General features: G+C 43.7%; 1 protein-coding gene across 1 annotated transcript in view; it reads right to left on the reverse strand.

The window, feature by feature from the left end:
* The window catches only part of P2RX3 (purinergic receptor P2X 3), a 303,463-nt gene that overhangs the window by 42,015 nt on the left and 247,557 nt on the right, over positions 1 to 13,891 (reverse strand). The window contains exon 10 of the mRNA XM_063958551.1: positions 2,077 to 2,142. Coding sequence (XP_063814621.1) covers positions 2,077 to 2,142 — 66 coding nt within the window. The remainder of the gene's footprint in view (positions 1 to 2,076; positions 2,143 to 13,891) is intronic.

A 13,891-nucleotide genomic window follows, 5' to 3' on the forward strand; every position in this document is an offset into this window, starting at 1 on the left:
CAGGGTACCTGGAATGGTGCCAAAGGATGCTCCAGGTATGCACCCTGCTATAATAATAAAATTATTATTATGCGGCCCCGGGCCGTTCGTCAGCATGGAGCAAGGACCTCAACTAATGTACTCGTTATACAATTTTAGATCTGCTTTTGTTTTTTTGTTTCATTACTGTACTAGCTCATGTGATTGTTATCTATCTGATCAAAATAAATAATCATTTTAAAAAAAAAGCATTCCTCTTAATGTAGACATGTCAGCATATAGTCTCTAGAGCTGGAAAAACGCATCCCAGATTTGTGAGTCTCTCAGAATTTCCAGGAGATTAGACAACTACAGTATATGGTAGAGTGGGTGCATAGGAGCCAAGACACTTTAGATCTTAGAGGCTGATTTTGAGTCGTAAGTATCACCAGACACTTTTTTTCCATCATCGTCGGATATCTGCTTACTAAATGATGGTAATGCGAGAATCAGCATTTATAAAGTAACAATCTGTACGACTACATGCCTATCCTGTCCACTGGTCTCACGCCACTGCTGCAGGCATAATCATTAGTATCTGGAATTACTCAAGCCCCATGCTGGATACAAAAGATCCAACTGAAACAGACGTCCCATCTACCAACAGCCATATGCTGTGAATGACCATGGAGGTCGGCCAACATGCACACAAGAGTCCCATGACACTCCCACAAGACAGAAGTGTTCTGTACAATCACATGATCACCTCCCATTTACCGCTCAGAAATGCCCATTTTGCTAATAGTGTGGTCCTTTGACAGACAAGTCAATCCATACACACCATCTCCATCTGTGTGGGGATACCTAATCCAGCGTATTCACAGAAGCCAAATTCTTTCTTTGACGCATGAGCAGTTTGCTAATATCCACAAACTCCATGTGCATTGCGGCTTATGTGCAACTCAAAATCAGCAGCATCACTATTGCTGCTTCTCTTACTTCACTAAGGGACTAATTCAGATCTGATCGCTAGGCTGCGTTTTCGTACTGCGGGCGATCAGATCTAAACTGCGTATGCACCACAATGCGCTGGCGTGTCACATGGGTACAAAGTGGATCGCCACTCAGCGATGGGTTTGTACTGCTCTGCTAGTCATGCGTTTGCACACTTGCAAAGCAAAAATACACTCCACTATGGGCGGCGACTATGCGAATGCAGGACTGCAAAAAACCCTAGCGAGCGAACAGGTCTGAATTAGCCCCTAAGAGCACTGATTTTAGTTGAAGTGCCCACAGCTGGTGTTAGGCTGTTTTGCAGAACTGTTTTAGTTTTTACAGTCTAATTAGAAGAGAAGGAAAGGGTTCTGCTCCAGATACAAAACTACTAACAATTTGTGGCGTGCGCTACAAACAAAACTAAGAACGGGTGCTAAAGCAAGCCACACACTAATACATATCAGATTAGCCTGTAATACTCATGATTACATGAATGTGGCGAGTGCTGCTATAAAATGTGTACTCAGAAATCACACAGATCTCGCAATGCAGGATTTATCCTGCTGTATACACGGAAGGTGAACTTTTTAGTTGAACAGGGCGCAATTTTTATTGTTTAAATATCACATGATGACCGATGAATATTAATGCACAAAGTCACATGGCAAATACCGCTACTAACTGAAATCCCCCCAAAGGGTTTATCACAGTAATAGCATGTAGAATATTACTAAATAGTGAAAGGAAATTGATGATTTTGCGTCAGGAATTTATATTTATACAATTTTAATGGTTGCTTCAAAATTCTCCACTTTTTTCTAGGCCACCAGAATATTGATAAATCACAGGATTATTTAATTATTCGTTTTTAAACTGCTGACAATAAGAAAGCAATAGAAGGATTTAAAAATAAAATGACACTACAACAACAATATATGCATGGAACTGTTTTATCACTTCTGCCCATTGACTAAATTATCAGATACTGCTTAGTACAGAATCCTATGAGTGGTTGTTGGGTACTAGTTCTAAGTGAGCCCCTGCTGCAGTCTCTCATGTTACATTAAGTGTGTGATCATGAGAGGGTAAAATACATATCCCTTTTCCCAATAAATAACTCACCACGCCCACTGATGTAAAAGCTGCCACAATATTGATAAGGGTTGGAATGATGTTGAACTTTCCGGCCTGTGATAAAATAAATTGATAGAAATGGAAATGAAAGGTAGGAAAAATACAACAGAAAAGTTAAAATTAAAATATAAGTTTAGGATGTGTGTGGTATTACAATTAAAGAAATAGTAAGTTTTCTATTCTCTACATTCTCTTTGATAACAAGACTTAACACAATTTCTAGTATTGCAGTCACACAGCCTCAAGAGAACCTACACTTGGTAGACATCTAAAAATTCCTATAATACACTGATGTTAAGAAAATACTGGCACCCATCCACAGTATAATCCTGTTATTCAGCCTAATGGTCGATCAGTGGTGTCAGAGTACAACTGGGCCACATACATAAGTGGACAATTTTGACAAGATCTAGTCACACATTGCTGAGTAGTCCACACAGCAAGTAGATGTCATCATCTGATCACATTCACCAACATATCCAGAAATGACATTCTTTTTGTTTGGATTATTATTGGCTTATTATTAGGTAAAATTGCCCCATTCCACTGTAGTTACTACAATATTTTTTGTGGGCAGTTTCTACTACTGTGCCCATCTAGTTTAAGAAGGCTTCCCTATCTCCCCCTTACAGCTCTCACTGGCTGCCAGTGGGCCCAGACACAGCCTCTCTTCTCACCCCGGCACCGTAATAAGCCATTATCGTGCAAGCTGGAGGTGACAACAGAATGGACCTTTACATCATTATGCAGCTCCGGGGAGGAAAGAGGGTCGTGGCTGTGTAAGTATGTTGTGTTGCAGGTGGTCTCCCTACAGATGCTGACTCTGCACCAGTAGCGGATTTACCGCTATGCGGCCAAAGCGGCCGCTTAGGCCCAGCAGGACCCAGGGAGACTGAGCTGCCCGCCCACAGGGTTATCTAATTGCGTGCATTTATACTTCCAGGCTCCAGAAGTTTTTTTTTAATACTGCCCGATTCAGCTGATTAATGTCCACCCAGTCAGGAATTGTTTCACTGACTGGGAGGATCATAGCTGCTTAGTATCTCTCCCTTGCATCACCTCCCCAGTGTATGTGTGCGATGTAATGACATCACGCCACTGTGTGCGCTGGCTCTCTCCCCTGTTTGGATGTGTGTGTAGTTGAAGATGAGCAATACAAACACTCCTCCTGGGGCGTCCTCTCCCAGCCAGTACATTTATTGCTTGTGTTGGAAGTGGCCAGGGCATTCTGATTTTTTTGCCTGTGTCAAGGTCACATCTGACACTTGTTGGAGGAGAAGGGGGTGGGCCAGTAGAGATTGCTAACTACGCACTGTATGTTTGTATGCTTATTGATGCTGCGGGTGTGGGTGGAAGGTGAGGTGTATTGTATAAGAAATTCAATGTTGTTTTAAAGAATTAATCAAAATACAGTATTATGTTTATGATGGTTTCCATAATTACTGTATTTTGATAAATTTAAAAACTTTGATTTAGATTTTTTTTTTATTTCCTAACAATTATGTTAATGCCTGGTCTTTTAAAACACACACACAAGCACAAATACACATTGAAACAAGCTCATTAAAGAGCCATGTTTCTGCTAGCACCTGTTCAAGCGTGATGCTGGTATCTGCAGAGGGCACCCAGCAAGTAGATCCAAGACAGCTACACTAGTACCAGGTCACACTTTCCTTCTATACAGATATAGCTATATATATATATATATATATATATATATATATATAAAATGCATATATATATATATATATATATATATATATATATTACATGTATGTATATATATGTGTGTGTATATATATATATATATATATATATATATATATATAGACAAATCCACAGAAGAAGCCGCTTCTCACTTTCATTTGTATAGAATGCTGGTGCTCGGTCAGTATAATGATATAGAAAGTTCCAAGAATAACCACCAAAGGGATTAGACCCAGATAAACCAGCACACTGCTTGAATACAAAAATTGCTTTTTACTGTTTGCAGAATGAACACGAATGTTTAAAAAGGCAGCAAGCATGTGCACATGTCACTTTGGAATTTGACACTGCGGTGTGCAGTGTTCAGCACTATGACACTTTACTCATTCCCATGAAGAAGATAGTCGAAACAGCTGTCGGAATGCTAAGTATCAATTGATTCACTTTATATGCTGCTATCATCATGTGTGCCATATGCTTGCTGCCTTTTTAAACATTCGTGTTCATTCTGCAAACCGTAAAAAGCAATTTTTGTATTCAAGCAGTGTGCTGGTTTATCTGGGTCTAATCCCTTTGGTGGTTATTCTTGGAACTTTCTATATATATATATATATATATATATATATATATATGAAATATAAGGAATAGCGTAATGATAGATTTTCCCCTAAGGAAGTCAGAAGGGTGGGACACAGCTCCTCCTAGACAAAACGCATTGGGTGCAATATGCCATATGCTGCTGTTCATATAAGTTGTCTTTTCTCTCTTATTAAGTATGGGCACTCACTTATGTTCCTGTGTTTTTACATGTACATTGGATAACCTTGTGTTTGTCCATTTGCATACTGCAGCTGGGGAGACACTCATCCATACCCCTGAGACCTGTTTCGGTGCTGGCGCACCTTTGAGAAAGTATGCCAATACTCGCTGCTATCAAGAATAAGTAATGTATTTGTGATTTGAGCACTATTGGAAGCACTATTTGAAGCACTTTGTTATGGTGGATTAACTTATCCATTGATTTTGGATTACTTTTTTTGGTTGTGCTGGTCCCTCTCTATCCTACATGCTTTAGTGCTAGTAAGGATGAAGTCGATTATATGAATTAATACTGGACCTGGCACCCACAATTTCATTAAGTATTGTGTGCGATCCATGAAATATCTATCTATCTATCTATCTATCTATCTATCTATCTATCTATCTATCTATCTATCTATCTAAATATATATATATATATATATATATATATATAAACTAGGTAATCTCCCAGCCTGAGTGACAAACATATGACACTGCAGGATTTTTAAGTTGCTAAATTAAAATCAACATTTAGGGATCCAAAATACCATCACCAGGGACAGCATACATGATTACATGATGCTGTATGTTGTTCCTGACAACGGGATTTTAGATACTGAAACCTTTAATTAAATTTAGCAACTTAAAAATCCTGCAGTGCCGAGTGTTTATCTCTCTGGCTGGGAGATTACCTAGTTGTTTGTATATTTCTACAAGGGCACATAGGTTCCTTTATTTCCTCTGAGTGAATGCCGATGCAGCCTGTTTCCTACACATATATATATAAATATATATATATATATATATATATATTTTTTTATATATATATATATATATATATATATATATGGCTGTCCGTGTGGAGTTTGTATTTTATACCTTGTCTGTTTGAGTGCCTCTTTCATTTACTCCCACACTCCGGTGCAGAGGGGGTGTTTGCAGGAGCAGTCCCTACCCCTACCACTGTCCCTGAGGAAGGGATTGGGGGGGGAGGGGGGGGGTGCTCCCCACTGGGTTTTACACTGAGTGTAAAGGATTGCTTGAAGAGGGGGGGCCCTCAAATTGGTGTCTTGCTTAGGGCCCCATGAGGTCTAAGTCCTCCTCTGCACATATTGTGGGACATTACAAAGTAGAATAGTGTCCAAATTAAATGCAGTGGGAACAACTAACATTACAGGGATCATTACAGGGATTATAGAAATCTGACCATATATTGAAATCAATAAAGTCAAATCAGACGCTCCCAACAATATATAAACCACAAATAAATTATGGGCCACAATAATACTGCAGTGTTTAAAATATAGTGGCAGCTCCTATAGGGTCTTCTGGTAACCCCAGTTCAAACACTAATTCCTATAATATATACATATGAATATATATAGAGAAGGAGCCACATAAACTTAAAAAAGTACACAATTTCTTTAAAAATAATTTAAGTTAATATCAATCAAAACCGCATGTATAAATATTCAATATAGTGATCACATTAGACACATAAATCAATTTTCACATGAAAGTGCATTCGTATTCCATTTGAGACACAGTTTGTATCTTATATGCATAGTATCAAGTTTGTATATGAGTTCCACTATAATATCGGAAAAAGAAGTGCTTTGGTGTAAGTATAAGGCACGACCACACTCTATTAAAAGTAGAGTCTTATTGGCTCACATGAGGTGAATTGTTGGGCATCTGAATATTAAATTGTTTTGAATGGTATAAGAACTAGACTACTATTAATAAATTATCTGAATAATGAAGACGTGATTTAGTAATTCTTGGTTATACATTTTATCACGGGGAAATAGTGGTTAGTTTCTTGGTGATTATATATGGAAATAGTTGCAATATAACAAAAAACTAATAAATAAAAATTAAAATAATAACTAAAAAATATAATATGAATTTCACATCAGACTCAAAACCGGGTTCCTGTGCTTAGTTGTCTCTGCTGTTAGTGTGTTGAGCCACAGCAGCACCATGGGGTATATGAAATTCCGGACGAATTGCGCCTTTTTTTCGTCCGTTTTAAAATTCGACTGTACTCGACAGCCTCAGCCCTCCCGCCGGGACCATGAATTCAACATATTCAATACAAAACGCATTCGACACTCCCCTTGTCGAATAACGGACCAATCGTCGAGTAGTGGGAGTCCTGAATTCGACTTCCCGCCGTTTTGAGCCCTTTATTAGGGCGTGTTTGCTGCATGTTCAGCAGCCATTTTGTGAACCTGCAGAGAGGTGTGTGGAGGTGCAGAGCTAGCAAATTGGTTGTTGTTTGCTGTGGTATCGTTTGGACACCCAGCAGGCTTTAATCCAGGACAGACAGGAGGATACCTGTTACCCCGGAGGAGAGTCGTTTTTGGAGCGATTTCTACATTTTTAGGTAAGTACCACATGTGGGTCTGGTGTTGCATGTATGTGTTTGTGTAGTGGGGGTTGCCATGAGGTGTACATGTGGAGTTGCTTTGGGGTGTTTGGGGTATGTATTATATGTGTGCAGGTATGTGTATATAGCTCCTGCTTGTATTGCTGCATTTTTTGGGGGGAGTTTTGTGTTTTGGGGTAGTTTTTCACGCTTTTTTTCTCTCCATAAAATGACTTTTTGGGTCATGCTTTTGCATTGGTGTACCTCCTGCATGTGCAGGGATGCTTTTTGGCTTGTTTGGGGTGATTTTAGAGCGTGTCGGTATCCATGCGGTCGACATGTGATGTCGTTTGTTTGCCAAAACAGGTTTGTTTGCTCCTATTTTAGCACTGGTTGACCTCCAGCATGTGCAGGGATGCTTTTTGGCTTGTTTGGGGTGACTTTGAGCGTGTTTGTGTCAGCCATGCGGTCGACATGTCATGTCGTTTGTTTGCCAAACATGTTTTTTTGCACCTATTTTAGCACTGGTGTACCTCTAGCATGTGCAGGGATGCTTTTTGGCTTGTTTGGGGTGACTTTGAGCGTGTTTGTGTCAGCCATGCGGTCGACATATCATGTCGTTTGTTTGCCAAACATGTTTTTTTGCTCCTATTTTAGCACTGGTGTACCTCCAGCATGTGCAGGGATGCTTTTTGGCTTGTTTGGGGTGACTTTGAGCTTGTTTGTGTCAGCCATGCGGTCGACATGTCATATCGTTTGTTTGCCAAACATGTTTTTTTGCTCCTATTTTAGCACTGGTTGACCTCCAGCATGTGCAGGGATGCTTTTTGGCTTGTTTGGGGTGACTTTGAGCGTGTTTGTGTCAGCCATGCGGTCGACATGTCATGTCGTTTGTTTTCCAAACATGTTTTTTTGCTCCTATTTTAGCACTGGTTGACCTCCAGCATGTGCAGGGATGCTTTTTGGCTTGTTTGGGGTGACTTTGAGCGTGTTTGTGTCAGCCATGCGGTCGACATGTCATGTCGTTTGTTTTCCAAACATGTTTTTTTGCTCCTATTTTAGCACTGGTTGACCTCCAGCATGTGCAGGGATGCTTTTTGGCTTGTTTGGGGTGACTTTGAGCGTGTTTGTGTCAGCCATGTGGTCGACATGTCATGTCGTTTGTTTGCAAAACATGTTTTTTCGCTCCTATTTTAGCACTGGTTGATCTCCAGCATGTGCAGGGATGCTTTTTGGCTTGTTTGGGGTGACTGTGTTTGTCATCCATTTTGTTTGTGTCAGCCATTTTGTGTTAGCACTGGTTGACCTCCAGCATGTGCAGGGATGCTTGTACGGGGGTTTTGTCTTATTTGGCTGTTTTTTTTTCTATTTTTCTTTTATTTATTTTTAATGTGTGTTTGGTCCTGCTTGAGAACTGGGGTCCCAGCAGCATGACGTGTGGTTGCATGTAATTTTGTAATGTGTGTTACATTTGTAAAAATATATATTTTTTCTTTTTACAACAGAGATGTCCAGGGACAAGCGGCCCCGATCCCCCCCTTCCACCCACCCCTCAGAAGAACTTTCCCTGCATAGCAAGGAGGAGTGGGAGCCGACCCAGGAGGAGGATACGACCGACCAGGCATGCAGTGACCAGCCGCGGTCGTCAAGGGACCAAATGGAGAAGTCAAAGAAAAAGCCTAGAAAGGTAAATACTGACAACATCTGCAGACACAATAGCATCCAACTTGACACACCCTAGTTTGCGCACTTCCATGCACACCTACAGGTATCTTTGCGCACTGCCAGGGATACTGACACTCACAGGTACATACCGATCTTATTAAATGCATGTTTTTTTTTTTAATCCCTAAAGGCAAGAAGCCAGCCAGAGGAGCAGTCGGAGGAGGAAGCCTCTGGTGAAGATGCAGGACCAAAGAAGCCGCATGGACCCAGATACACTGAGGCGGAAAACTGTGCCCTAGTGGATGGCGTCGACAGGTCCTACAACGTTCTGTATGGACCAAGGGCACAGACCACAGCAGCTAAGACCAAGCGAAACATCTGGGATGCCATCGCGAGACAAGTCACTGCAGTATCTGGAAACCGCCGGCTCTCAATCTGAAGTGGCTACCCTGGGAGGACGTTATTAAAAGGCGCATGAACCCTGTCATGGTCCAAGGAGTTCGTGGAGGTGTGGACTCCAGCCATCCTGCTGGCTTTCCCGAGGAGGAAGAACCGCCCAGAAGACGGAAGACAGCGGGAGACAAGCAGTCCAAAAGGAGGCCTGATGGTAAGAATACATTCAGATGAGCTGTACTAAATCTTTTTTTTTTTTGTATTTGCTAATGTGTTTGTTTTTTTTCCCACGGACACCACCTGCGCGCAGGACATCGGCAGCAGCGCGCGGACCATCACCTGCGCAGCAAGCATCGGCAGCGCGCAGATCATCACCTGCGCGCCACACATTGTCAGCGCGCAGAATGTCCCCTGCGCGCCAGACATCATCAGCGCGCAGACCATCACCTGCGCGCCAGACATCAGCGTGCGGAACGTCACCTGTGCGCCAGACACCGTCGGCGACCACACCACCTGCTGGGCGCCAAACTACATCTCCTGCGCGCAGGCCATCACCAGCTCGTCATCTCTCCAGGAGCTCTGGGTCTGTGACTGAAGAGCCTCAGCAAGACACTACCCTTGTGGACCCATCACCCAAACTGTTTGAGTCTACATGGATAACGGACGAGACTTTTCTTGGGTTTGAAGACAGCCGTGCAGAAGCATCCAGCCGGACCCTTGAAAAGTCTCCAGAATTGAGGACAAGCGAAGCTCCTGGAGCAGCGGCACCTCCGGATGGAGAAGGTTTGTATTTTTTTTGGGGGGGGGATGGGAGGGGTGGGGTTGGGGGGTGCACCATTTTTGTATAGTTTATTAACTTTCATTTTTTTTCTATTGCAAACAGAGGTGCCACGGACCAGCAGCGGACTTGCAGCGGATCTCCTACAGGATTCGTCGGACGACGAGGTGGAAGTGCAGCAGCCTGCTTTTTCTACATCCCTGTGTGAGTAAATATCGAATTGTGAGCCTTCAAACAAATGTATGAATGTGTATACTAATTTCTAATTTTCTTTTCAGCTGCACAAATGCAATTGGTGGCAGACGTACAGGAAGGGCAGGATCCCTCAAATGTTCAGAGGATACACACCCTGGCATCCGAGATTACTTCCCGCCAGGATACTTACACGAATGTCGTTGGAACCAGACTGGACGCCATTGAGAAGATAATGGAGCAGATGGCAAACGGTCTGGTTCAAATGCAAAAGGCTCATGCCGACAGCACGGCCGAAATGCAAAAGACCAGACGAGAAGATCACAGGGAGACTATGGACATCCTTCACATTCTGGCCACATCCATCAACCGGCTGGTGGAGAACACATCATGCCTGGCACACAGCGTTGACAACATGTCGGAGAGCCAACGACATTCGGCATCCAGCCAACAGATCAACGCAACCACACTGCAGATGATGTACAATAAGCTCCCAGAGCCAGCTCATCAACACGCTGGTGAACCACCACTTCCGCCATCACAAGCCACATGGACGCCTCCTTCCCTTCCTCCACCACCATCCTGGTATAGACGGTCACAGCTGTACCAAGGATATACAGGGATGTACCCCACCCACCAGATGCCTCCACCACCAACACCGGCCGCAACATCTACACCCGCACGGCCACCGAGGCCAAGTCAACACACTCCCCAGCCGCCCAGGGCATCGACGCCCCATCAGGAGGAAGAAGAGGATCCGGACGGACAACCACCATAAGCCCGGTCGTATTGTTTTATTTACTCTTATGTTTTTCATGTATCCCTTTCTCCCCCTCCCATTAGTTTTTTTTTCTTACTATTGTTTTATATTTGTGTTGGGCTCCCCCACCCGTGACCGGGTACTACCAAGGAGCTTTATGTCTAGGCATACATGCGCGGGCATGTATGCGGGCGCGTGTGGTAACGGATGAAAGCTCCTTGTGGCTACATGTATGATGGGCCAAAGAGCTATTCTGATATCACTTTTTTTTTTTACCAAAAAACTCCTCCTTTTTGTATTGGTGTACAATAGGCTTTCACTGTTGTGTGAATTTACTATTCACTAGTGTTTATTTTTGGCTTATTCATAGGATTGGGTGGAAAATTTAAGTGGACGGCGTAGTTCGTGTTGTGCGTACCAAGGTGAGTAAAGCCATGTTTCAATGTATATATTCAAGAAACTTTGGACCGCCTGCCCTTGTGGAACCACACAGCCCAGCAATGGGTCATGCTGGGCTGTGTGGTTCCACGAGTGCAGGCGTGTCAAAGTGCTGACCACTGACACCACTATTCCACTTTGGACCGCCTGCCCTTGTGGAACCACACAGCCCAGCAATGGGTCATGCTGGGCTGTGTGGTTCCACGAGTGCAGGCGTGTCAAAGTGCTGACCACTGACACCACTATTCCACTTTGGACCGTCTGCCCTTGTGGAACCACACAGCCCAGCAATGGGTCATGCTGGGCTGTGTGGTTCCACGAGTGCAGGCGTGTCAAAGTGCTGACCACTGACACCACTATTCCACTTTGGACCGCCTGCCCTTGTGGAACCACACAGCCCAGCAATAGGTCATGCTGAGCTGTGTGGTTCCACGAGTGCAGGCGTGTCAAAGTGCTGACCACTGACACCACTATTCCACTTTGGACCGCCTGCCCTTGTGGAACCACACAGACCAGCAATGGGTCATGCTGGGCTGTGTGGTTCCACGAGTGCAGGCGTGTCAAAGTGCTGACCACTGACACCTCTATTCCACTTTGGACCACCTGCCCTTGTGGAACCACACAGACCAGCAATGGGTCATGCTGGGCTGTGTGGTTCCACGAGTGCAGGCATGTCAAAGTGCTGACCACTGACACCACTATTCCACTTTGGACCGCCTGCCCTTGTGGAACCACACAGCCCAGCAATGGGTCATGCTGGGCTGTGTGGTTCCACAAATGTTCTTGGGAAAGGAATGAACATGACATCATTAGTGTCTTTACTTAATATGTTTTTTTTTTCCACAGATATCTACACAAGAAAAGAATGTAAAGAAGAACTAACTACTTTTTTGTTTTATTATATTTAATTTTTTATTTCAAAATAAAATACAATTTTATATATTTCTTCAATAAATTTTTAAAATGAGAAGTTTTGTGTGGTTTTTATTTAAATTATTAGTAAATAAAATGTAAAATATGAGATGCAGTGGTATTGTGTTAGGTCGCCCATGGTACAGCAGGGGAACTGTCGTGTCCCTTTTCATCCATGAGGATTCAAGCAACTTGGGAAGGATACTCCGCAAGACCTGTGGAAGAGAATAGTATGAGGATCCAGCTATTGGTAATAGTGTCACCCTTGTATGGAAAAGACAAGGTACAAGCAACACTTTTTGACACAAGCAGGTTACAGCGGCCTTTGTCCCAAATGCAACCCTCCGGCACTTGAGTAACTACACATCCAAACATTCCCTGACGCAGCGTAAGCATTGCTGTCAGGGCATGATTGGATGTGCAGTTTTGCAAATGCCGGAGGGCTGCACTTTGGACATGCCGGGGTGACTTGGACAAGAGGCAGTTTTGGGCAATACATCTCACCTGAGGGGGGTTGTCTGCTACATGGCGGAGGTTCAGGTCCACATCACAAGTAGGTCGCCCATGGTACATCAGGGGAAATGTCGTGTCTCTTCACATCCACGCCACTTGGGAAGGATACTCCGCAAGACCTGTGGAAGAGAATAGTATGAGGTTCCAGCTATTGGTAATAGTGTCACCCTTGTATGGAAAAGACAAGGTACAAGCAACACTTTTTGACACAAGCAGGTTACAGCGGCCTTTGTCCCAAATGCAACCCTCAGGCACTTGAGTAACTACACATCCAAACATTCCCTGACACAGCGTAAGCATTGGTGTGTCAGGGCATGATTGGATGTGCAGTTTTGCAAATGCCGGAGAGCTGCACTTTGGACATGCCGGGGTGACTTGGACAAGAGGCAGTTTTGGGCAATACATCTCACCTGAGGGGGGTTGTCTGCTACATGGCGGAGGTTCAGGTCCACATCACAAGTAGGTTGCCCATGGTACATCAGGGGATATGTCGTGTCTCTTCACATCCACACCACTTGGGAAGGATACTCCGCAAGACCTGTGGAAGAGAATAGTATGAGGTTCCAGCTATTGGTAATAGTGTCACCCTTGTATGGAAAAGACAAGGTACAAGCAACACTTTTTGACAAAAGCAGGTTACAGCGGCCTTTGTCCCAAATGCAGCCCTCCGGCACTTGAGTAACTACACATCCAAACATTCCCTGACGCAGCGTAAGCACATTGCTGTCAGGGCATGATTGGATGTGCAGTTTTGCAAATGCCGGAGGGCTGCACTTTGGACATGCCGGGGTGACTTAGACAAGAGGCAGTTTTGGGCAATACATCTCACCTGAGGGGGGTTGTCTGCTACATGGCGGAGGTTCAGGTCCACATCACAAGTAGGTTGCCCATGGTAGAGTTGGATAAACGGGTCCAATATTTGCGGCAACCCAACAACAGGAGAAAACAGGGGGTAACAGGTCGTCAACAGGACGAAACTTGGAAAAGGCCTGGGAAGGTGCGTCAACAGGACGTAAAACTCTGAAATACATAAATAAAGATTTTTTTTAGAATATTACAATGTCAGTTTACACGATAATACAAATGTTACAAGTATACTCACAGGCAACGGAAAAAAAGCTTTGGATCAATGTCCGTCGGGAATCATCTCCTTCGTCCATATCCACCGGTAGAGCAGAAGAACGGTTCCCGCGTCGGAAAGCACTGCGACGAAGAGTCACCAGCAAACGGTTTGCGACACATATGTTGTGTAAAATACAACATGCATTTACCA

The sequence above is a fragment of the Pseudophryne corroboree genome, chromosome 3 (assembly GCF_028390025.1).
Source record: "Pseudophryne corroboree isolate aPseCor3 chromosome 3, aPseCor3.hap2, whole genome shotgun sequence".
Lineage (NCBI taxonomy): Eukaryota > Metazoa > Chordata > Amphibia > Anura > Myobatrachidae > Pseudophryne > Pseudophryne corroboree.